This window comes from Euprymna scolopes, chromosome 43 (assembly GCF_053919585.1).
Source record: "Euprymna scolopes isolate OS-2025 chromosome 43, ASM5391958v1, whole genome shotgun sequence".
Classification (NCBI taxonomy): domain Eukaryota; kingdom Metazoa; phylum Mollusca; class Cephalopoda; order Sepiida; family Sepiolidae; genus Euprymna; species Euprymna scolopes.
In genome coordinates, this window is record NC_136524.1 from 60,760,692 (window position 1) to 60,788,031 (window position 27,340).

The window sequence follows — 27,340 nt, forward strand, 5'->3', positions numbered from 1 at the left end:
GGGCGGTGTGGTAGATGATGATGATGATGGTAGTGGTAGGGACTTGGACGGGTCAATGGAACTACTATTATTCAGCTCCCCTAGCTGAAAAGGGTTCAGTGTAGCGGAAGTTAAATTAGGAGAGGTAACTTGTTGCAAATTTCGACCGCTCTTAAAATCGTCAACATAAAGATCGAGGGCCTTAAAGTCCTCACCCTCAGATTGCTCAGAGGTACTGAACTGGCTGGTGTCATCACTCGGTTTGCTGTCCGCCGATTTAAAGTCATCGTAGTCATCGTCAAAGCTATTTGTTGACGTGCCTTTAAAAAAGAAAAAAGAAAAAGGGGGAAAAAACATCTTTAGGATAAGTTTATTGATTTCTAATGAGAAATAATGGTTCTTGTCCAAAATTCAACCTAATCAAAAAACAAAATAGAGAAAAATCTTTATGATGTATGTAGCCATCAAAGAACAAAAATGTCATATTCCAAAAATCATTTAAATTAATCAAATAATTTTTTTAGCTATGAGAATCAAATTTTATGTGAAAGCAAAAAGGACTATCTCATGTTGCCATCTTGAAAAAACTAGGTAGATAACTTCACAATAATTCAAACGTGCGAGACCTGCCTTGTAAAGCTAACAATGTCATATTAATCGCTTAAAATCATTAAAAATATTTCCTTATTAAAAGAACAAAAACATACTTAATCAATTTACATGATTTTTGGAATATATCTTTGTTCCGTGATGAGTATGCACATCAAAGATTATTCTGTACCTTTTTTTTTTTAGATTGAACTGTGAACTTGCACCGAAGTAACTTAATTCAAAAATCAAAAAATTTCATTACAAATTTATTTAACAGGTTATATTGAAGCAGTTAGTCCTCAAAATGACTGCCAGAATTTTGTAATATTTATTGGTACTTATGCAGAATAAGGACTGCTACTATCAGAATTTTCAAGGCAGTTTACGTAAATGGTTGAAAGTGCCTAACGACAGTTTTGTGATTTTTTTCCTCATGCAACCACTAGTCGATTTTTTCAATGAAAAATATATTTCTGCTATTACGAAGATAATTTAATGAAGAATTAAATAGTAATTGTCTAAAAAAATGTCCTTTTTGTTACAAAGAAAATACAATGGATAGATATTGGACAATTTTTATGAAAGTAAGAAAATTCAAATTCAAATAAAAAACAATCATTATAAGGTAAGTTTCATGAATAAATATTTCTTTTTCCTTTGACTAACAATCTTTTTGAATTTTATGATTTTTATTTTCTTATTTATGCCTTTTTTGTTCAAATCAAAATATTTAGCTTTTTTTTTTTTTTAAATAATTAACTAATGATAACAAATAAGTCTTTTATTAACTAATGTATGATGGTGTAATTTCATTGGCTCAGCATTTCAGTACCTTTCATTTTATGTAAACTGCCTGAAAAATTTAAACAATAGCACAATCCTTTATTTTGTAAATATTAATTTGGTTCCGATTTAGATAAATTTTAAAAACACTGATTTGTTTTCTGATTTTTGCAGGTAAAATCGTATTTTTTTGCTGATTATTTTGCAAATAATTTGTTTGCTGATTTTTTGCAGTTATTTTTTTTTTTTAATTTTATTTTCCGAATATTAATAAACAAATAATAAAAATCAAATTGTGTTTATTAAAAATTATTATTTCTATCTAGACTTAGGATTAGTGATAGGGTTAAGAGTATTTTTGCTTTGTAAAAAACAAATAATAAAACCAAAATCTGTATTTTTAAAAAATCCACAAAAATTAATAAAGAAGTTTGATTTACTCTGTCATTGCTTAGGAAAACAGACAGTACTAGCTAAGAAAATATGGCAGACATTTTTGGAGCTAATCACTTCAATATAACTCGATTGCAATATTCTTACTGGTGTAAACTGTGAATTGATCTAAAAGTCTGAAACCACATTACGATGCATATATTTTATTTAAAAAAAAAAATCATTTTTTTTTTAAACTAGAAACATTTATCAATTTTAACTAATAAAACATCCATCATCACAGTAGAAGGAAAGAGTTTTGGTGCTTCTATATTATAATAAGGAAAAAATATTGAATTTCATGTAAAAAAAAATATCCAAAAATTACAGAAAACGATAAGGTAGAAAATTAAGTATTCATGAAAAAAATTTTTGATAAGGGTAAAAATGTTTGATAAGTTTACATGTTAGGTCGGACATATTGGATCATGTGACCTAAGCAAAAGGAGAAGTAACTCAATTGAAAGCAGACATAATTTACTCAGAAAACAAAAATAAAACATATATACATAATTGTGAATTAAAAAAAAAATAACATTTTTAACTATTTTAATTTTTCATAAAAAAAATAACTGATTGAATTTGTGAGAAATTGAAAACTTAATTACCCCCCCCCCCTGTTAACTCTCCAATTCAAATCGGTAGATTTTGAAACCAAATCACTAGATTTTACAAATGTCTTTTCGTGAATAATTAATCTTCTACCTAATCGTTTTTTGTAATTTTTGGATACGTTACTATTTGCGATATGACAATTATGTAGGTGCCATTTGTCTTACTTAAATTCAATTTTTTCCCCGTTATTTAAATATAGAAGCACCGAGTTTTGTGTTATTCCTTTTTTATTTGTAAATAAAAATAGTCAGTGTTGTTGTATTGAAGCTCTGTGCTTGTGTTGTTGAATGTGGTACTGTGGAAAAGAATGCTTTTTAGGTGTGTGGTCACTGTAATGTTAGAATTGGCCAGAAGCTCTTAGAAGCATCTTTAATCAAATTAAAAACCCAAAAAAACAATTTTTTTTTTTTTTTTTAAATATTTGCATCTTTATTTGCTTTCAAAACAGCTTGTTTATTCCAAATTATTAATTTTATTAGAAGATGCTTCTAAGAGCTTTTTACCAATTATCATAATATTTAATGTTACGTTTCTGCAAAATATGGATCATGTGACACTTTTACAATATTTTCACCCTCAAATTACAAAAGCTCAACCTCAAATTAAAATATGAATTTCAAGATCTTTTTTAATGCTAATAAATTATTACTTATCGAGGCCAAAAGACAACTTGAGGATAAGGGTTAATGAGATCGTTATGCCCTCAGATGATTAATAATACCATGAGAAGATTGGATGGCTTGACAAGTATTTGTTAATGTTGGACTTGAAAATCATGTCTGTTGTGAAGCAGTCCTGTGTTCTATAGATGGGAAGTTTTTCGAAAAACAAACTTTGTTCATGGAAGTTTTATTGGATTTTTGAGATGCAGAAGAACGGGCAGTTCTTTTATAAATGAGTTTTTGATATGTTTTACAGAAGGAGAGTCTATCGAGAGTAATCAGCACGAGTTAAGTATTATTTATCTCTAAACAAATGAAAAAATATTTGTACAACATGTCTGTACAAATATATATATATATATATATATATATACACACACACACATATGTATACATATTACCAGATGTACCAAACAGGTATTAAACGTAATATTAAATTCTTTTAAGTAAGAAAAAACAAAAAACAAATAATATATGCGAGTATTATGTTTTTTCTAAAAAGTTCAATTCTTATAAGAGAAAAAAAAAAATACTTGAACTGAGATCAAAACCAAAACCTAAAGATCAAAGTCAAGTATGATAACCATTAGGCCAGCTTGTCATGATCTATGTTTTCAAACCTACTTATTTTTAACATAAGGATTGGTTGGTTGTTTTTGTTTTATGGCATATCAACCTTTTTCAGGTTATTTAATGCCGAATCTAGTTATTTTGAGGAACGATTTTTAATGGAGTATATTTTTTTTTTATGTCAGATTCTATTTAACCCATAGTTGGGACCCTAACAGGTACTACCACTACGGGTCAGAATGGACCTGGGAGCAATGGCAATTAAAGGGTGGCTCCACACTCCCCAAAGCCCACAAGGTGGGGACTCACCATCGGATATAGTTTTAGGTCATATCCAGGACCACTTAACATAAGGAAGCTGAACAATTTTCACATGCGCAACCGTGAAACAGTTTAAAAAAAAACAGATAAAATCCGATGACCTCACCTACACCCTCCAATTTTAACCCATTAGCAGCCCTTTTTTCCAGCCGGATGAAAACCGATTAACAATTTTTCTATATGCTTAAATACCCTATATACCAAATTTCAGGTCTGAGTATATAGGTTAAGAAGTGTCCTTTTGGCTGCGCAAAATTTAATTAGTATTTTAAAAATAAAAACCAGTCATAATAAATCCGGGATTGTTATGCACACAGACATACATACATACATGATGATTGCAACGTCTTGTCAGACGAGTGCCACTCCCTCATTAAAGTTCATGAGCCCAAAAGTGACTTTTTTTTTTTGTTTTAGTCTTACCGGTGAATTCACACGCGCAAGCAGGCATGACACTGAAAACGGTTATCGAGATGAATTATTACATGCTTCTAGCATTTCAAGCCTCCACACATCACAACTTTTCCATCGCCACAGGACCATTTTTATAGACAAATGCCTGGGGGGAGTATCTATACACAGATGAGGTTACAGAGTCTTAGCTTTGTACGACAGCTAAGTCTCTCTCTCGGTTCAAAATGTTGAGATCCAGCAACAAGCAAGAGCAAGATAGCCAGCAACAAGTTAAACTGCAGACCAGCTTAATGCGGGTACTGGTCTCCCGCTTTATGGTTTTTAAATCAGAGATTTGCTTCTCCTAGAAAGGTGGCCTTCACCACGACTTATGGGAGCCCTCTCCACCCCAACACACACATACACACACAGTGCTAGTTGACCCCAAAAAAGAGATCATTCGCTCTTTGGAAGGTCTTGTTTTTAATCCTTCAGGGAGACTAGCCACCCTCCTCACCAAACAAGTCTGGTGGGGGAACCAGTTTAGTCGCCGGTGACCCGACCATGAGGCAGGTAGTACTGGTACCAGTAGCATATGACATGACCTGACATATATATATATATACACACACACACACACACACACACACAGGGTGCATAAGATATTTGAGGACACTTACATTGTTGTAATTTAAATTCAAAATATAATTAATGCCAATTTTGCTTTCATAAAATCCCATGGCAGATACGACAATAACTAATGAAACGAAAAGTCACGTTGTAATAATGTCTATAACAGCAAAATACAGCAATTCAGAAATTGCAAGATTTCTAAAAGTCGTCAGATCTTTCGTATGTAAAGTTAGAAAATAGCTAAATAAAACAATGGTGATGAATTTTCCACCAGTAGGAGAAAACAGCATTGCTAACGTTCTGACTCACTCAAAACATCTAAGTTTGTCAGAAGGGTGCATGGCATGATCGACAAAAATCCTGGGACGTCAATGCAACATCTTATCAAAGATCTTCAAGTGTCTAAAGGAACGATAAGGAATGTTGTTTATCAAGACCTCAGATACAAATCATATGTTCTTAGGCGAGGTAAGTTCATGACAACAAAAACTCAAGAGAATCGTTTAATGCATGCAAAACAACTCCTAAACAAATTGAAGCATCCAGAAGAGCAGGAGTGGCTTTAGTTTTTCTGATAAAAAATACTGATCGGGATCAAAAAACCAATTGAAGAAATGATAGGTGGCTATGTGCGATCTCCACTGAAGTTCTAACTTATGCACACAAAGTTTCCAACAACAGTGATGCTTTTCAGTGTTGTTAGCAGTGAAGGGCACATAATTTTTTTTCCCGCGGGTCATAGAGTGAATAGAGATGCCTATGTCAAAACTCTTCAAACCCTTGGACAGACAACATAGCTAATGGAAGGGCCTATGTCTTACCATCTCATAAAGCTCTAAAAATCCACGTTTAAATTGTTGAGGATTTCCATGATCATGTCACACCAAACTTATTGCCTCCTAACTCATGAGATCATAATCCTTTGGGTTATTACTTGTGGGGCATTGTTAAAAAGAAAGTTAATATAGGATCTATAGGAATCTCATTATTTTGCTGTCAGATCACATTGTCCTGGACGATTGGCATTTGCTCTGGAATGCCATTTTAAGGATTTTGCGTTGGACTATTCATAAACTTTGGACTTTTCCTCTATTTTCTAATTTTTGTCTTTACTTCTTATACATTTCATATTATAAATTTTTCCTTTTCACATGTATTTTTATATGCATCTCAGTATTTCTTATCTGCTCTTTCCCTATTCCTAGTTTCTTTTACCTTTTCTTTTGTCCTTTTTCTCTCCTTTTTTTGTGCTCACCATTATTTTTAATGACTCCATTATTTTTTCCTACTAATATATACTTATATACTTCATTTTTATTTTTTATCTTCCTATTCACGTATGTTTACACCCTTCTTTATACTTTCTCCATTTCTAATCTAAATGTTCTTAAACCAGTTTTTATTTATATTTTTATATTTTGTATATTTCTGATTTTTCTCCTCTTCTGATGAGAAGCATTTATTTTCGAAATACCCTGGTCTAAAGTTTTTTCTTCCTTTTCCCTCCTCACTGAGCTAATTTATATTCAAATAAACATTTTAATGTTGCTACACAATTACAATCATATTTTAGTACAGCTGGTTAGAATAATAACAAACCAACTCTCATCAGGTGACAGAAAAAAGTTTTTTTTATCTTTCTTTCAAAAAGTCATATTCTCAAATGAAGATGGAAAAAAACAATTATAACCCTAACCCAATTTGGTCCTCGGATCAGAAAGTCAAACACATCTAGACAAGACAATTGAGGCCAATTTTAGTAATTAATCATTTTTAAGAGAAGGGGTGTGTGTGGTTGCATTTTATTTGTGATTTTTAATAATTTGTTTATTTTTCTGTCTAGTGAGACAGCATTAAATGTTATATTCTTTTTATTTATTCTGTATTTTTTTCATTAGTTAAAAAGAATTTTTTAACGCTAATTAGATAAGAGTGTACTATTTGTCCAGCAGTTGTTTGTTTACTGACAATGTTCAAGACATGAAAGAGATAAACGACAAAACAGTTAGAATTACACAATAAAAATCCTCTACTAATTACATCTAAGTCTAGATAACTGATATGAATTTATCCACATATACATATATGTACATGCACACATTTTTTTATATCAATTATCCAGACTTATTTTATATTTTGACTTATTTTATCGTTTGCCGTCTGCACCTTATCTTCTGTTTTTTTTTTAAATCCGTTATTCTTTACATTTTGATTCTTGAATTTTACTTTAAACCCTTTCTTCCCACTATTGTTACCATTATTAATCAAAATAATTATTATTAAAAATTATCATCATCAATTATCATAAATATCACAGTCACCAACATGTTTATTCTCATTACCTTCTATTTTTTAATTATCATTATCACAATTAAAGCAAATGATTATATCTAAGCATGGAGATAAATTAATTATATACATTTGGAGATTTTATTATTATTATTATTATTATTATTGCTATACAACTTTAAAAGGTTTGAGTAATAAATAAGTAAAAAAAAAGCTACGATGAGAGATGGGAGCAATGGTGAGGGGAGTGGACAGGGATGGGGGATGAATAGGAAGGAGGAAAACATGCTTTTGAGTTACTACCAATAATCTTTTTTATGGTTTCCCCTTTTCATTCTTCCTTTTTCCCTTTTTTTTTCTTTTCTTTCTTCCTTATCTCTAAACCTCTTCACTGATGTGTGTAGGGATCGATGCTTGCGTTCAGTCTCGAAAGACAAAGGATACCCCTGTAGGGGCAGTTGCGCATGTAATTGTGAGACAAGGGTCGCCCAATCCCTAACCACACCAAGGAGAAGACCAGGACGACTGGAAACAATGCCGTAGTCTCTAGATTTATTTTGATCGAAAAATGAAAGAAAACGTGAACTTTTACCGCAATGGTACAAAGTCTTAGGAAGTGAAAAACGTTTAAATTTAGCAATGTCAATCAAAAAGTTGACTTTTTCGAAGGTGCAGAAACAAAAGTTAGCTGAAGGCCAGTTCAACATTCCGCCGTTTCATTTATTTGTTTCCCCACGATGTTAGGGAAACCAAGCTCCCTTGAAAAAGGAGGAACTCTCAAATGAATAGCAAATACTATGTTGTCCAATTTCTACTGTACACTCTTTAACCCTTATCCTCGAGTGGCCTCTTGGCCTTGATAAGTGGTGATGCCTATGTAAAAAAAAAAAAAGAAAAAAAAATCTAATATGAAGGGTTTTCCCTACGTTGATTGAAGCTAATTGATTTCAAGACGTCCTGGCACGAAAGGCCGCTGACGCCTTTGCATCAGTGAGTTTCATTTTATTTATACAAAAAAGACCAACAAACACGCGAGAGGATGGAATAGCGGGAATCTTATAAAAATCGATCAGAATAAATCTAGAGATGACGTCCCTTCGCATATAGTAGATATTATGATCTAGAAAGCATATAAAAATCTCTAAAACATAGAAACATGTTTAAATTTTATACTCATGAGTCAGTATCGTCCAATTAAAGTGTTAAAGCTCTCTGATATTAGATTTATTAGCAATTATAAATTGAGATATTTTCAGACAAAAATAAGGTTGTGTCAAGTTTTTGTAAATCTGGAGATTCAAACTTTGTAATTACCAATATTTTGTATTGTATGATTAGCAAGAGACAGTTATGTCTTAAATAGAAACCAATTTTGTAATTTTATTAGAAAATATTCTAATTTACATCCCTACATAAATATATATTTAAAAATTTTGGAGATGATGATTGATAATTCGTATTATTTGAATAACTAATCGCACCTTGCTTGTTATATTTACAATGTTTTAACCAACATAACCTTTAACATTCTTTTGGATCATCTTTTCCAATACTGGAATCTTTATGTCGATTTCCAAAACTTGTACAAGACATCGAATTGAACTCTTTATTTAATCCACTGGGGTAGATCATTCTTGTTCAGTCAGATATGACCAGAGAGAATTTTTAATTTTTATGTTATTCTTAGTCATTGACTATTCACTGTTACATCAAGAGTCTGATTTAACAATTAAAGGCATTGGTGAATAATCATTTTTAAGTCACAGTTTAGGGTTCAATCCTTACTACAGGTAACAATAACGAAAATATTAACTCATTTTTTTATTTTTTTACAAGGTGGTCACCACTTATCAAGGCCCGGAAGCCACTCAGGGATAAGGGTTATTGTAAGTACAGTACATTAGTGTGGAGATTTAATAAAGTGTCTACTTAAGGGGGCGGTTCATTAGGAATTTGTTTATGTTGGACTTGAAGACATCCAGGTTGTAGTCAGATGAGAAACAGGCAAACGGAAGAGAGTTCCACAGGCGTGCACTTCTAAGAAAGAAGCTTTGTTCGTGGAATCTACGTTTTGGTTTTGGCACAGCAAAAGAGTGGGGAATATTTTTGACAGTGGTTTCAGCTAAACGAGTGTTTATTGTGAAAGATTGGTGAGGGGGGGAAGTGATTGGAGCTCAGGTGAGCATTTGCCAAGTAACGATAAAACAAAGACAGATTCGCAACATCTCTCCTATGGGAGAGAGGTTGCAGGGATGAGAAAAGGGCATCCCCACTAAGCCACGAATATTTTGTACTCTGTCAAGGCAGGATAGGCTGTTTTTAGCAGCTCCTGCCAAGATATGGCAACAGTATTCCATCCTTGGACGTACTTGGCTTTTATATAGATAGAGAATTGCATCAGTAGCGAGATATCTTCTGGAGCGGTAGAAGGATCTCACCATCTTTCCAGCGACCTTGGCAACAGATTTGATGTACGTCTTCCATTTCAGATCAGGAGTGAAGGTCAAGCCCAGAAGCTTCTCAAAACATGGGGCTTCTCCTAGACAAGAGCCATCCATTTCAATTGATGCCAGATGGGGATCAGAGCGTTGATGATGTAAAGATAGGAGTTTGCTTTTAGATGCATTAAAGGTAACCAGCCACGTCTTCCCCCACTGAACCACTCATTCGAGATCAGAGGAGAGAGAATCAGAGAGAACTTTTGTCATTTACAGCCTTTGATGTGTTGCCATAGATGGTCGTGTCATCAGCATAGATGTCAACGAATGATTTAAGTATGTGTTTAGGAAGATCATTGATGTAGATCAGGAAGAGAGTTGGGCCCAGGATGGACCCTTGAGGGACTCCAGCATTAATACTGCAGGCCTCTGATTTTTGTCCATCAATCACTACTCTTATGAGCCTATCAGAGAGAAATGATTTAATGATAGAGAAAACATTTCCAGTTATACCGTAGCTGGAAATCTTGTGAAGTAGGCTTTTATGCCATACCTTGTCGAAGGCCTTTGATATGTCAAGAGTAATTGCCCTAGAAAGGAAGCCTTTGTCAAGAGATTCACTAATCCTATGAAATATAACCGTTAGCACATCTGCGGTAGATCTTGCAGAATGGAAACCATATTGCGTGTCACTAAGAAGGTTATTTCTGCTGAGGTGGTTGACTATTTCTCTATTTAATATGGATTCCAGACACCTTACTCATGACACACAGGAGACTTATTGGTCTGTACTGAGAGGGAGATGACTCTTGAATCCGATCATGGCTGATAGAACAAGAAAAATCAGTTCTTATTTAAAATTTGACTTATTGAAAAAAATCTTTATGATGTACATACCTGTCACGGAACTTAGATGTCATATTCCAAAAATCATAATTTGATCAAGTACTTTTATTTTTAACTGAGAAAACCAAATTTTATTATGAAGTGATATGCAATTTTTTGCTCTGCCATATTTTATAAGGGGAGAGAACTCAATTACACTATCAAAATCAGCCTTATAATGGATACAATTTACTCTTAAAATTGTTAAAAATCAAAAATGATTGTCTATATAAAAAAATAAACTACTTGATCAAATTACATGATTTTTAGAATATGACATCTTTGTTCTGTGACAGGTATGTACATCATACAGAACTTTATGAAATTTAAATTTTTTATTTTTTTATTTTTATTTTTTTTACTTAAGTTGAATTCTAAATAGAAACCAAAACATTCTCTTCTCATGATTTTAATTTGAAATTCTGTATAAGCTTTGATGTGAGAAGTTTGTTGCTAGCGACATCCTCCCCTCCAAAGTGTTAGAATGTAAAAAGGAAAACATGAAAAAATATAACAAAAAAAATAAAAAACAAACTATGAAATAAGTTTATCAGCAGAACAAAGGTATAGGAAATTGTTCACAAATGCACACAAAGGGAACCAAAATAGGATTGTTACTCAAGGTGTGGCAGTGAACAGAAACACAGGACTGAACAATAGAGGTCAATATATTTAGTTTATGGGCAGTTTTAGGATGGGCAATGAGTTTTACGAAAATTAGGGACAGTTTCGGGTTTGCGATAGGTGAGAGGAGTTGCGAGTTGTACACAAGCAGATGCACGTTGTGTCTTGTCGAAAGAGTTTTAGGGTATTGAGATCAGTTGATATCGACAGAACGTAGATGCGGACCTTAGCATGTAAAGGGTCGATGGTGTCACACACACACACACACACACACACCCAGAATGCAACTGATATTTGCATAATGTGTTGTAATTTGTGTTTTGCTTTATTTTTTTATAAAAAGGTTGTTGAGGGATATCCCTCTTCCTGGTTATTTACGATATCAAAAAAAAAAAAAAAAAAAAAAAAAAAAAAGGTTGTCCAGTAGAAGTTGTAAAAACAAGTATACAAAATTGTGTTGAATTCCCTATTTTTATGCACAGGTGCATTCTTACCAAACAATGTACCAATCAGTCTGCGAGTAAGAACATGCTTGCATAAAAGAAAAATAAATTGTTTCTGAATTTTTTAGATGAGGGTTGGTTATTCATATTATTTGGATTCTTCAGACTACTGTTCTCATCTTGAGATATTTTGTTATTTTTCACAACGTTTCAGCTGATATGATCTCCAACCTTTTTCAGATGTATCTTGTTGAACTCGAGGAATCTTTTTTGCTCGGATTTGACAGAAAGATTTCCGAGTTTAAACAAGTTTAAGCATCTGAAAAAAAAGATCAGAGGTTACAACGACTGAAACGTTATGAAAAATAATGTTCGAGATGAGGACAGTCATCCAATGAATCCAAATAATACAAAAATAAATTGTAATCATGTAAATGCTACAGAGATAAAGATTCCCAAAGTTGGACATAAAGATGCAGCTGAAAATAACCACCAAGAAGAGGATAGTTGTCCAAATAACCCATGTGTGTATATGGATGTAATCATTATTGTTCATATTAGTAAACATTTGAATATAAATATTCAACAGAGACTGGGGGTTGAGTGGGGGTGAGCATTAACGTAACTTGTGAAAGAGATGTGTGCGCGTGTGTGTGTGTGTAATACAAATGTTGGATTGAGCTGAGTGAGGATGTTGACATAACTGGAAACAAAGCAATTACAAATGACAAAGGCTGCGGTGGCGTTCCCCCGAAAAAGATGTGTGATAACAAAATGTGTGTAAGGGTGAAACAAACAAAGGGTGGTCCTAATTTAGAATTCGACTTAAAAAAAAAAAAAAAAAACTTAAAAAAAAAAAAATAACTGAAAATCCAGACAAATCTTTATGAACAACGTCAAGGAACAAAGATGTCATATTCCAAAAATCATGTAAAATGATCAAGTAGTTCTTATCTTTTTTTAAATAGGATTAACCTGATTTTAATGACAAGAGAGCCAGAAGCTATCATATTATTTTAGAATATATTAAAATTCAAAGGCAATGATTTGATTACTAGGAATTTTTTTTATTCAAAATAAAAATTTTTTTATATCCCTATAAATCATAAATTTTTATCAATTTACATCATTTTTGGAATATGACATCTTCATTCTGTAATAAGTATTTATATCAGATTTTTCTGTATTTTTAAAAGTGAGTTTGAATTCTAAATAAGAACCCAAAGGGATGGCTGTGAAGTGATTGTTTCGCAAAAGAGTGGTTGAGAATGAGTGACACCCTTTTTTTTTCAGGTGCGTAAAGCAAAAAAAAACATGCAGATAATGCACAGGTAAACACAGGTAGAACATCATATACCTTTTTCAGGTGAATAAGTGCATTGGTGCGCAGTCGCTGAAAAACAAAGTACTTGAAAAAATACAACAATCAATAAGCTATGAGGGTTAATTTTGTCTTTTTTTTTCAAATCCGTTGTCTACTGTAATAAAAGCAAGTAAAATCAAAATGAATTGAATATGAGTAAAACAAAAACAAAAAAAAAATTTAAATAATACATGTCAATCATGCAGCATAGTTAACAACCAAGAAATCTAAAACAAACAAAATATAAAACAAATAACTTCTACAAAATGCAAGAAAATTTAATTTTTCTGCTAACCTGCATAATTTTAAATTGTGAAAACTGATTTTAGGATTTAGTGTTTCTGAATTTGTTAGCCAAACACAAGTCAAAGATGGTCACTAATTTCAGTAAAAACAAAGCCAAGCATGCGAGGTTCCCCGCTCCATGGGTGGAAATTTACTTTCACCATAACTAATGTTTGTGCAAAAATTTTTAAAAATCCAAGGTACGGTTATTGAGAAAAGTGCGAACAAATGAACGGATGAACGATTTTGGGGGAATTTTTTTTTTTTTCTTTTAAATTACATTTTCACCCTAAATAAGGCATATTGCCACTTTGTTGTAGGGGTCTACTATCAGGGACATAGGCATCAGGGGTACTGTGTAGGGAGTTGGGCAGCAAGATGTCGGTTCACATTGCACTTGAACTTCTGCATGTCAGTACAGTTGGGGAAACAGGGACCTGGCAGGGAATTCCAAAGTCTAGCTGTCCTGGGGAAGAAAATACTGGAGTAGAAGGCTCTCTTACATCTAGGGATCTCTACTGTGAAGGGGTGGGATTTAGCTGCTTGTCGGGTTTGTCAGGGGTATTTACGTCGAGGGGGCACAAGTGCTTGCAGTTCGTCAGAGCATTCACCATTAAAGTACTTGTAGAAAAGGCAGAGGGATGCAACATTTCGTCGATGGGACAGGGGCTGAAGTTTAGATGACAGTTAAGGACCTATCAGATTGGCGACTGTTTTGAACCTTGTCTAGGAGCGAGAGACTAGTGGTAGATGCACCAGCCCAAATATGACAACAATACTCCATACATGGCGAATGGTGGCCTTATAGAGGTATAGGATACTTTCGGGCGTTAGTATCTTTCTAGCACGGTAGAGAGAACCTACCTTCTTCGCAGCGGTCCTGGCGATACTCTCGATGTAATTGTTCCAACTCATGTTTCCTGAGAGCGTTAGGCCGAGGAGTTTAAAGGATGTACTTTCAGATAAAGAGTCATTGGCCGTTGCTATTGGTGGTAGAGAAGGTTTCTTGTAATTATTGAAAGAAACAAGTTTAGTCTTGACAGCATTAAATGTGGCCATCCATTTTTGTCACCATTACACTACAGATTGGAGGTCATCCTCTAGTGTTTCTGTCATTTCTTTAGATATGTGTTTATTTGTTTTTCTGTCGTGTCCATTATAGAGTGTGGTGTCATCAGCATATATACCCATCTCAGAGGCAATTTTATCAGGGAGGTCATTAATAAATATTAAGAACAATAGAGGTCTAAGGATAGACCCCTGAAGCACTCCCGCATTTATATCATATTGTTTAGATGTATGACCGTCGAGGACAACCTGGATTTTTCTCTTATCTAAGAAGGATTTTATTATGTTAAGTATTCTTCCAGTGATACCATATGATCTGATTTTCCTGAGAAGACCTTCATGCCATACCCTGTCAAAAGCCTTAGATATATCTAGAGCTACCGCTCTACCTTCCCCCACTTTGTCCAGTGACTGGTATATATGTTCCGAGATTACAGTTATGATGTCTGCTGTTGAACGGGCTTGCCTAAATCCATATTGTTGGTCGGTAAGAAGTTTAGCATCTGTAAGGTGATGGACTAGAGCTTGGTTAATTATTGTCTCAAATATTTTGGCGAAAAGTGGGAGGAGGCTAATGGGGCGATAATTTACTGGGTCAGTTCTTTTGCCAGAATTCTTGAAAACTGGTACTACAGAAGCAGTTTTCCAGCAGGCAGGAAAGCAAGATTCATTAAGGCATTTAAGAGAACTGGAGCTACTTCAGCGCAGCACTTTTTTAATAGCATGCACCTGAGAAGGGGTGATTTTCAGATTGTCTAGTGTGGTGTCTGTCCGCAAATGAAAGTCAGGAAGGGGGTGGTTGGCAGGGTCCAGTGTGAAGTTGGAGGCAAACCGACTGGCAAGCATGTTAGCCTTCTCAGTGGCAGAGCAAACAACCTCATGATTGTTGGATAGTGGGGGAATTGTTGATTGCCCATTATTTACTACACTGTTGTAGATTTTCCAGAAGTCACGGGTTCCTAATTTCTATGCTTCGATGCATTTTTTGGTGGTTTCAGTAAATTCTCTCTTAGATGTCGCTATTTCTTTCTTACAGTTACTTCTGGCTTCTATATACTCCTGCCTGTTTGAACTGGACTTGTGTCAGTTAAATCTGCGGTATGCATGCTGCCTTTGCACGATGGCGGCTGCACAAATAGAAGTAAACCATTGGGGAGAGTGGAGCTTGCTATAAAATTTCCGTGTAGGAACATGTGCTTCAATTGCAGTTTTGAACCATTCAGTGGTCTCATTTGCACACTGTTCAGCAGGAAGTGAAAAGATATTCTGCCATGGGGCGTCCCTGATGAGATGCCTGATGGCTTCCCAGTCAGCCTTTTTATAATATCTCGTTGTTTTGAGCAGTGGATCTTCAGTTTTAGCTCTAAAGTTTAGGGCTATTTCAACCATTACCACTGCATGATTGGCGTTCCCAAGTAGGCTGTGGGCATTAGTTACACAGTCATCGGGAACTGTGGTCAGAAACAGATCTAGAAGTGATGCGTGTTATTCTTGCTGGTCTGGGAAATTGGTTGGAAACCTAACCAACTGTGATAGGGAATGAGATATAGAGAAGTTATATGTAGTCATACCAGCTGCGTCTGTGTGAATAGAAAATCCAAGCCAGTTGCTGTGGTGGACATTGAAGTCACCAAACACATGCACTTGTGCGCTAGTATCGAGGGAAAGTGCTGTATCTATGCTGTCAGAGACTTTGTTTGGGACAGTCCTGGGTCGAATGAGAGTGGTAGAGAAAATAAAAGTAGCTAATGTTATGTTGCATGTTAAGTCTAAAGCACATAAAGGCTTGATCGTCCAATTCTAGTTTAGTTTCTCTAGTCAAGGGGAGGGTGTTCCGAATATATACTCAAAGCCCATGCATATGTCTGTCAGAGTCCTTACGGCAGAGTGGGAGATATCCAGGCATGTTAAAGTAGTTAGAGGGGATGGAGGAGTGTAGGTTCGTCTCACTGAGTGCTAAGATATCTGGGGTGTTTGTTAGGAGAAATGCTTCGACATAAATTAGTTCTAAGCCCATAGATGTTCGTAAATGCAAGCCTTAAGGGAGAAGGCAGGTTGGTTTTGTTTGAGGTTGGGCCTGGTTTTAGCGTAATTTTTTATTGTACTGTCATTTTTTTTTTTTAAGAGTTTCAGTTTAAGTAATGGATTCTGAACAAGTGGTTATGCAGAATACCAGACATGCAACACAAGCAGACCATCAGCTGTCCTGCCATCTACTAGGATTGTGGCCTCGGGATAGCCCACCGGGGATGAGTGCAGGGTCCCTTTCAATGCGCAACATGGCACTACAAACAACCCCGATATTATACAACAGTTGATGGAGCAGCCGCTCTAAGCACTACCAAAGAGTTAGGGCTTCTGTACTACCAGTCGGGAACAGCAGCCAAGAACTGTCTATCAGGTACCCTCAACCCAATCTACTTGTACTGGCATTATGGCATTCAAGCGCTCCCAAGTGCCCAGTTTAAGGGATGGGATGTGTCGGGAGTGGGGAAGACGGCGTTCATTGCCCTAGTTAGGAAACAAGATTGACCACTGAAGGTCTGTCGGCTCCCTGTGATTTTACCCCTATAATGCCCCTAAGGGAGCAACAAGAGTTATCCTGGAAAATCCGTTCTGGCAAAAATTTACTTTCACCATGACTAATGTTTGTGTAAAAGTTAATAAATCCAAGGCGTAGTTGTTGAGAAAAGTGTGAACAAACAGACAAACGAGAGTGAATTACTAGATTCAATATCCCTCCTTTGTCGAGAGACAAAAAAAGGCTTACCTATCACTAACCCTATGTCCAAAGTGAGGGTAGGTGAGTGATTTCCCAGTCAAATTTAGGGTAAATGATAATTTATTCGTACGTGTACATTTTCTACATTCACACTGGAGCAGTTGGATTGACTCAATCCAGAGAATTTACTGTGTTCCAAATGAATGCTGACAAAGTATGCTAGTCCAATGCAGTAACAGATGTGAATGTTAGCCAATTATGGTTGCAGCAGTGAACCCTATAGAGACGAGGGCCCAGAATCAGCTTGATTCGTTCTGAATCATGTATTTAGCTGGCCATAGTGTCATTTTTTTTTTCCAACCCTGTTTTTGTATAACTATTTTGTTTAAGGAATAGAAGAGTTGGCGGTATTAAATTTTGATCACATCTGAATGACATATCGATAAAATTTTATAACAGTTTCAGAATTTTACAATTATACAGGTCGGTAAAAATTCAAATTTTATTGTATTTGATAAAGGTTATTTGTCTTGTATTTTGTTTGTTTTCGATTTCTTGTCTGTTAACTATATTGCCTGATTTCTAGAAATATGTGTAATGGCTGACAAGGATTCATCTTTTAAGACTAAAGATAATATTGCTGCACGTCTAACACCATAAAAAAATGGAATTCTGAGTGTCCTAAAAGCTTTCATGCAAACAAAGAAACATAAGATAAAATTAAATACTAATATATATATATATATATATATATATATATATATAGGCAGTAGTTTGGGTAAAAAACAGGAGGAAAAGTGCTCAATACTTTAGTAGAGCTAAATATGTTTTTATTATTTCAACCTCTGTTTTTTTTTGGCTTAAATCATTACAAATTGTTGGATAATTCAAGTAAAAAATTAAAAAAAAAAAAACTTGACTTGAATTATCCGAAGAGATCGACAGGATAATATTATTGTCCAGTCGATTGAAACAATTTGTAATGATTTAAGCAAAAAAAAAACACTGAGATTGAAAGAATATATAACTGCTATCTCACCCCCAAACACAGTACAGTGCAGCTTGGATATAAGGACTACTAATTTACTATTTGGGACTAAATCTACAGAGATACTATGAAACGAGTTGAGCAGTGAGGTGGTTGTTCATCCTACACTTGAACTTCTGCATGTCAGTACAGTCTGGGAAGCAGGGACTCAGGAGGGAATTTCAAAGTCTACCAGTTTGGGTAGGAAACGCAGTAGAAGGCTTTCTGGCATCTAAGGATCTCTAGAGTGTAGGGGAGTGATTTTGCTGCTTATCTGGTTTGTTGGAGATATTTGCATCGAGAGAGTACAAGTGCTTTGTGTTCGGAGCATACTTCATTAAAATAAAGTGTAGTATGTAGTGGCCTTGTAAAGTTACAGGATACTCCCAGGTGTAAGTAGTCTTCTAGCTCAACAGAGGGAATCCACCTTCTTTGCAGCAGCCTTTGCAATATCCTCTCTCTCTCTCTATATATATATATATATATATATATATATATATGAATGGAAATGTATAAAAAAGAATACGAAAAGTATAAAAGCTTATAACTTTTCTTTATTCGTTTTCAATTGGTGACGTGCAGGAATACAAAATATTATAAAAAAAAATTAAAACTTTTTTTTTATAATATTATATATATATATATATATATATATATATATATATATATATATATATATATATATATTAGGTTGTTGGGTCTAAAGTGAAACTGGAGGAAAACCGCCAGGCAAGTAGGTTAGCTTTCTTGGATTCCATGCAAACAAGCTCATAGTTGTTGGATAGAAGGGGAATTGCTGATTGCCCATTATTTACTACACTGTTATAAATTTTCCCATGAGTTTCCTGGTGAGTTTGGTCTGCCCTTTCTTAGCTGCGACTATTTCATTCGTACAATTATTTCTAGCTTCTATATGCTTTTGTCTTTTTGTACTTGACTTGTGTCTGATAAATTTGCAGAATGCATGTTGCCTTGGAACAGTGGCAGACGTGCAAGTAGAAGTGAAATACTGGAGAGAGTGGGATTTGCTATGAATTATTCAGTAAATTAATTTCCACACTGTTCTGCAAGAAGAGAAAAGATACTGCTCCATGATGTGAACCCTGATGCTTCTCAATCAGCCTTCTTAAAGTACCTTGTCATTTTGAGCAATGGCTCTTCAACTTAGGATCAAAAGTTTAGGGTGAGGTTTGCCAATATAACAATTTGATCAGCATTTCAGAATTGACAATGGGCATTTGTTACACAATCCTTCGTAACTAGTCAAAAATAGGTCTAGAAGAGAGGCTTGCTGATCCTGATGATCTGGGAGATGGCTCGAGAATTTGGCAGTTTCTATCAGGGAAAAACTATGCGTGTTGTTACCAGTTGCATCTTTATAAATAGAGAAATGAAGCCAATTACTGTGGTGGACATTAAAGTCACCAAATACATGTATTTGAGCATTATTATCTAGGAAGAGTGCTGAATCTATGCTGTAAGAGATGTGGTTGATTAGGTTCAGTCCTGGGCCGAGGGAGAATGGGATAGAAAATATAAGTTGCATTTTAGTCTAAAGCACATGAAGTCCTGATCATCTGATTCTAATTTGGATTCTCCAGTCAAGGTGAGAGTGTTATGAATACAAACTCCAAATCAGTGCATGTGTCGGAGTTCTTACGGCAAAGTGAGAGATAACCATACATGTTAAAATGGTTAGAGGGGATGGAGGAGCACTAAGATATCTGGGGAATTTGCTAAATGAAATTATTTTACATTGTCTAAGTTCTAAGTTCATGAATATTTGTGAATGCGAACCTCAAGGGAGAAGGCGTGTTGGTTTTGTTTGAGTGTGCGTCTGGTTTGATGATATTTTTTGTTTGCGCTGTCATTTTGTTTAATCGTTTCAGTTTTAGGGTGAAAGGTGTTGAACATAGAGGATGAGCATAACACCAAACATGCAACCCAATAAGACCATCGGCTGACTCTTCATTCACAGGATTGTAGCCTCGCGAAAAAGCCCACCGGAGATGGGTGCAAGGTCCCTTTATATGCGTGGCATGGCACTTCAATCATCCTAATATTATACAACTGATGATATAGCAACAACTCTAAGTGCTACAAAAGAGTTAGGGCTTCTGTACTGTCAGTTGGAATACAGCAGCCAGACAAACTGTCAAACCTGTACGCTCAGTCTGTCAGACAAGAGTGGTTCAGTCTAATCATGTGGCACATCAAGCAACCCCAAAATGCTAAGTTTTAGGGGAAGGGAATAAGATGGAAAATGGGGGACGCCAGTTCATTGCCCTGGTCAGGAAACAAGACCGAGCATTGAGTATCTCTACTGAGGAGTAGTATGAAGACTTAGTGATAGGCAGAGCCTATTTACTCCTTAAGCAATTTAGGTTTGCAAAATTTGTTTGAGTCAGCAACTCTAGGAAGGTTGTCAAGCAGAACTGTTTGGTGTCACGTCATATGTGGTCAGTAGCACAGGTTTAACATCACAATTTTCCTTCTCTCAGATGGATAATTTGACAAGATCTACAGGCATCTAGATTAAATTTTTAGAATTTTGTATTCAAATAACACAAAGTTCATTTAGGTAGTTCGATAGTGCAATACTAGAGTTATACTTTTTTTATATTATACTGCTTCACTGAGAACAGACACTCATTTTCATGCTCATCTGAAAAAGTTTAGCTTTATTTAATCTGCAAGCATACAATTGTTTCAGCAAGTTACTGAGATTATATATATATATATATATATATATATATATATATATATATATTAAACGATTTGGGGAAATTAATTGTATTTCGGCATGCGCTAAAAGAATATGTAGGTAAGTTGAGATTAACAGTTTATATTTCAACTTCATCATCATCATCATCATCATCATCATTAAACTTCACCATTTATGGGACATGCTGATCCAAATTTACACCCACCCTAAAAACTCATTATAAAATAATTCGAATACAAACAATTTAATGATGAAAGAAAAGTAATCCATATTTATAATAGTCAGTGTATGCTCATGCGCATCCCTAATCAATGTACATAATTGTATGTATCTTGTGATATTATCATTATGAATTATGGAATATGTATTCTAGACAACAACGTGAGTTTTGTAAACTTTACCATATAAGGATGGGGGTCCTACCAAAGCCACATTAATCCATCTCAAAGATCAATATATATATATATATATTATATATATATATATATATATAGATATAAAATTCTCAGTATATATATATGCTTTTATTTTTATTCCAGTACAAGAAGCACATCAACGCTAAGAATATAAATAAAAATCAAACGATAAAAAACCACATCAACCTAAGGATATTCCTCCTTTCAGACATTCCATACATTTATTTTTAAGGTTTTTTTTTTTTTTTTTTGGTGGTAGATGGGGTGGGGTCTTTACAGCCTTGCATCATAGCTATGGGCCAGCTACATAATCAAGTATCATCAATACAAATAAGTTCTAAGTTTTTTTTATGTACAATTATTTTGAATAAATGTACTAACCTTAGATGTTAACAGTAATAAAATAAAATGAAATCATGATGTACATGTTACCCACTGTTATGGTAAACAAGAAAATTTACGCCAACAACGAGAAGGGTTAATCAGCATTGCCTGGACAGAGGGAAGAGCATAATATGAAATACTCGGTTCTTGTCCAAAACTCATCTTATATTGAAAACAAAAATAAAGAAAAATCTATATATTGACAAAATAAAAATAACATATTCCCGAAATCATATAACTTGATTTTTTGATAAGAAAATCAAATTTTATAAGTAACGAAAGAGTGGCTGTCTTGTCTGCCATTTTTTAAAACAATCAAAAAGAGGATAATTTAATAATTCAAACTCGAGATATTTATATTGTAATGCATATGAATTACCATCAATCACTTGAAAATAATTTTCTTTTATTTTAGTTTTTAATACAGGAGGAATTCTGGACAAGCACTCAAAAGAATAATAATATTCTAATAGAGTGATCATAGTAAATTATTAAGGAGTATCAGGAGTAGTACATTGCTAAATAAGGCTCACAGTTTGTTAGTTTAAACATGATTTTAAAGTTATATGAAAAAAAAGCAGGGTTGTTAAAAATGGGTTGAAGTTATAAAATCTATTAAAATTATTATGTCTGTCAACCTCTTCAGTTCTATACAAAAACTTTGACTGAAAAAAAAAAAAAAAGTTCTTCAGTTCTATACAAAAACTTAGATTGGAAAAAAAAAAAAAAAAATGACAAACTTACCAGAGGAATCATCGCTACAGAAGAAATTCCGAACATTTGAATACTTGTCTTCAGCATTCAATTCTGGCAATGTCTCAAATTCAGGTTTCGGAACATGCATGGCACACCTATCAAAAAAATTAAAAAAATAAAAATAAATAAATAAAATATACTGCAAAAAAAAAAAAAAAAAAAAAAAAAAAAAAAATTAAATAACAGCAATCATCTAAGTTAATTGCATAAACAAAAACGTGTCAATTAAAAAATAAACAAAAAAAGTAAATAGAATTCCATTTAGGGGAGGAATCTTTCTAGAATTGGTAAGGAAAAAAAAATAGAAAAAATATTAGATTTCTTTAAATCTTGCAAATTTTGGCCATTCAATCATAAAGTCAAACCTTACAAAAAATCCTTTAAATTTTTTATTAATATATTAATGATGGAGCAATTCCAATATTTTCCCTGATTCCGATACAATCACTGATTCTGATTCTTTATAAATCTCTAAATGATTAACCCTAGAGTTATTTATTTCTGACTGCCACAAAACCACATTTCAAGTGTGCAGAGTTTTTCTTAAATGAAAAAATACACTTGTGGCAGATGCTCTATATATTTTAGTTTTACTGGTTGTTTAAAATAAATAAAGATTTTATTTTTTGGTCATTATTACCAGCAATGGAAGATTTTGCTTTAAACAAAATCAAATAAAAAACAATTAATAGAATCGTTTTTGGCATTGGAAAATAGGCACAAATTCTTCCGATTTTGATAACTCCCAAAAGTTTGTAGTCTTCAGATTGCTAATTAATCTAATATTTATATTTGTGACCAAGTTTCTCTATTTAAAATTCATGCTAACCACGTAACCCACATCAACATTAGACATATAACTTTTTTCGCGGAGGGGTCAACTTCTCAGGTTAATACCATCAACAAAATCAAGAGGAAAAACAAATAATATAGTCTTTTATGAGCAAGTTATTTTAATGAAAGTTTGGAAAAAAAAAAAGAAAAAAAAAGGTGACTTCAATAAGTTTCCAGACTTTTTTTGTACAGGCCTTTAAAATTGTTGTAGACTCTTAAAACTTCAGTATGTTATTGCTATACATACGAGATGACTGACCAATTTTTATGATTTCAGGTTCAAATGAACAGCTACAGTAGGAATCGGAATACACCCTACTAAAGCCTTATTGTTACATCTGGTTAATTTCAAAAATGCAATCTGGACGTAAAGACAGGTTAGAAGAATGATATGCAAATAAAATTCTGTTTTAAACTTGGAACAAAAATGCCACAGAAACGTATGGAATGCTTAAGACTGCTTTTGGACCATCTTGCATGAATTGAGCATCAATTTTTGAGTACATAAGAGATTCACGGAGTCTGTAAGAGATAATGAGAAGTGTGGGAGGAGTAAAGAATTCAAAACCTCAGAATTGATTGGCCAAATAAAGAATTTCATGGATAAGGATCGTCGTGTGTCTATAGAAACAATAAATGCACAGGTTGATGTCAGTATGAAAAATGTACACACAATTATTCACAAGAAACTGGAGATAGGGAAAATTTGCATGAAGCTTGTCTCAAGGGTAACTCACTCCTTGTCACAGACTATTTTACCAAGATGGGCATTAAGATAGAGAAATTACATTTTAGTGAATTTTGCACAAATTTTTCCTAAAATTTGTTTGCAATAAAATGTAGTAAACACAAAGGAAATAAAATAAATCTTCAAGGGTGTGAGTTCCATATAGAAACGTTGATTTAATTTGAATAAAATACACATCAAGTGCGCTTGAAAGGCAAATCACAGCGTAATATTATGAAAATAAACAAATATTTTACTTATTTGAATTTTATAACAAATATATTTCAGAGCTAAACTCCATCCTCAGTATGTGTTTTTTTTTTTTTTTCTTATCTTCTTTCTTGCCATACTCACTTCAAATTGGAGATGAGGTAATTACCTTTCATTTTTAAAGCATCAAACTAGTGCAAAACGAAAACAAAACTAATATGCATTGTTTACAATGGGGGGGGGGGAAGAGCCTTTGAAATGGGCCTTTAGTCCTGGCACCCTATCTATTATATAAAGGGCAGTTGTGTGTGTGTTCATATATTTGTACATCCAGCCAAAACTTAAAAATACACAAACTCCTACAAAGTTGGTATTTTTTTTTTTAATCAGTATAACTCTGGAAAAAAAAAATCAAGAATGTAGAAAAAAAAAAAAATCCATTCTTTAGGGATCAAATGGTCATTGGAATCATTTGTTAATACAACGCAGGAAATGAGTCAGCATTTTTTCAAATTGAAAGACGTTAATTTTGGATTTAATTCATCGTTTCTTAACTATTGTCATTTCTTTATAAAGATGAGAGAGAAGAAACTTAGTTTTAGTAGTGCTCTGGAAGCATCCTTAATTTTATTTTGTGCTTTCAGTAGTGCTCTGAAGGCCTAAGATTTTTTTCACTCCTCACATACAAAAATGAATTTCTCTTCTGGAGAAGGAGGTGGGGAAGAAACTTGACACTATTTAACATCTATTTAGTACTTTCATGACCCCTAGCAATGCCTGGTAGCCCTGCTAGTCTAGTATATAACAGACAGTTGTGTGTAAGTTCTGCTAAAACTTAAACATCAACAAAATTGGTATTTTCTTGGTCAGTGTTGCCCTGGATAAATAATATCTAAAATTACAAAAAAAAATATATTTATTTTTTTAACAGATACAGATTGTGTGTGTGTGTGTGTGTGTGAGAGAGAGAGAGAGAGGGGGGTGTTGTTATCTAGCTGTTTCATGTACTAACTAAAGGGATGTAACTGATTTTTATGAAAGAGTTAATTCTTTTATGCCAACTCATTCTTTGAAGAATCTCCAATAGAATAGGTGGTCTGATCATGTGTCTGCCCAGAAATAGAAATGGCTTGAGAAGAGGGAAGACTTGCAGAGAATAATAGAGAGAGGTAAAGAGATAGAAGTTTTAATGGAAATATGTTACACTTTTGTTCCGGACAATGCCAAGTAATTCTGCTAGTTGCATAAAATAACATGAATTATCTAAGATACACAATTATTGCATATTTATTATTAAATCCTTTGATTTGTTTACAAAAAGGCAATAAAATGTTAAAAAATTCTCTCATTAACTTAAATAAAAATTTTTTTTTCAAATACTTACTTAGAATCAGTCGCCAGATCGGTCCCTAATGTTGAGCTTACATTTTCTGATTCTGAGGTTTCTAAAATAAAAAAAATAAATAAATAAATAAATAAATAAAAAATAAATTTTTTGTTTCTTATTTTTGTATCTTTTTTTTTTTAAAGGAAGAGGAAGAAATTTTTAATTTTGAAAGGATACTTAATTCCATTATATTTTGTTGCAAAATTTTTTTTATTTTAGTCAGAAGAAAATAATTTTCTTTTTTACAAATGAGTAAACACTTAAATTTCTGAATTTTTTAGATTAGGATTGAATTTTTGTATTATTCGGATTCATCGGACAACTGTTCTCACCTTGAGCGTTACTTTCATGTTTCGGTTTGCAAGAACCTGTGGCATAGTGAATAAAGTAATAAAATCAAGTTGTAAAGTTATGCTCTTCTAATGTTCAATTCTCAGTTCAGGCAGCACTCAAAAGAATAATTGTGAATTACTACCCGGTCATGACTGACGGAACAAGTGCATGCTATTACCATGGATTAAATAAAGGGTTCTGTTTGAAATTCCGTACAAATTCTGGAATTCACCAGAAAGATTCCGAGTTGAAAAGATATACCTGAAGAACATTGGAGGTTAAATCGGGTGAAACATTGTGAAAATAAGATGGAAATAGTAATCCGAAGAATCCAAATAATAGTCTCCACATATCGAGAATTCATGAAATAGACTACATTTGAATGCTGAAAAACACTAGCTACTCAAAATAGCAGCCAATCCCAAAAAATAGCAATTCTTCCCCCTTTGCCTGAAACATTGCTCAGACCTGCACATCCACATGATCATTGCTTGATCATTACACTGAAGCAATTGCAGATCATAAGTGTCCTGGGATCATGTCCCACTGCTGTGCAACATTGCAGACTGAGGAAAAGGTTAAAAAGATTTGTTCAGAATCTTGAAGGAAATGTATGAGATGCGAGGATTAGCAACAGCTCCCTTAGTTTTCTCCATACAATACAAGAATGATTAGTGATACCGCATTTGCAACCAACAATGTAAATTTATTTCATACATATGTCAGATGTTTACAACAAGCAGTGAAAATCAGTATTTGTTTTATAGGCTTATAACTCAGGAACTAAATATTTCTGGACTTATATGCAGATATGGGGTCACATGATTACTTGTTAACTATTCTGCGCTTTCCAAAAATGCTTTGTTAACTATTCTATGCCTTCCAGAATGCTTTGTTAACTATTCTATGCCTTCCAGAATGCTTTGTTAACTATTCTATGCCTTCCAGAATGCTTTGTTAACTATTCTATGCCTTCCAGAATGCTTTGTTAACTATTCTGCGCTTTCCAGAATGCTTTGTTAACTATTCTATGCCTTCCAGAATGCTTTGTTAACTATTCTATGCCTTCCAGAATGCTTTGTTAACTATTCTATGCCTTCCAGAATGCTTTGTTAACTATTCTATGCCTTCCAGAATGCTTTGTTAACTATTCTGCGCTTTCCAGAATGCTTTGTTAACTATTCTGCGCTTTCCAAAATGCTTTGTTAACTATTCTGCGCTTTCCAAAATGCTTTGTTAACTATTCTGCGCTTTCCAGAATGCTTTGTTAACTATTCTATGCCTTCCAGAATGCTTTGTTAACTATTCTATGCCTTCCAGAATGCTTTGTTAACTATTCTATGCCTTCCAGAATGCTTTGTTAACTATTCTATGCCTTCCAGAATGCTTTGTTAACTATTCTATGCCTTCCAGAATGCTTTGTTAACTATTCTGCGCTTTCCAGA

At 33.8% G+C, this 27,340-nt stretch overlaps 1 protein-coding gene across 1 annotated transcript in view; it reads right to left on the minus strand.

Moving 5' to 3' along the window:
* The window catches only part of LOC145268358 (synergin gamma-like), a 171,221-nt gene that overhangs the window by 53,525 nt on the left and 90,356 nt on the right, over positions 1-27,340 (minus strand). Inside the window, exons 12-14 of the mRNA XM_080123890.1 lie at positions 25,560-25,620; positions 22,393-22,499; positions 195-299 (exon numbers count right to left, since the gene is read on the minus strand). Coding sequence (XP_079980016.1) covers positions 195-299; positions 22,393-22,499; positions 25,560-25,620 — 273 coding nt within the window. The remainder of the gene's footprint in view (positions 1-194; positions 300-22,392; positions 22,500-25,559; positions 25,621-27,340) is intronic.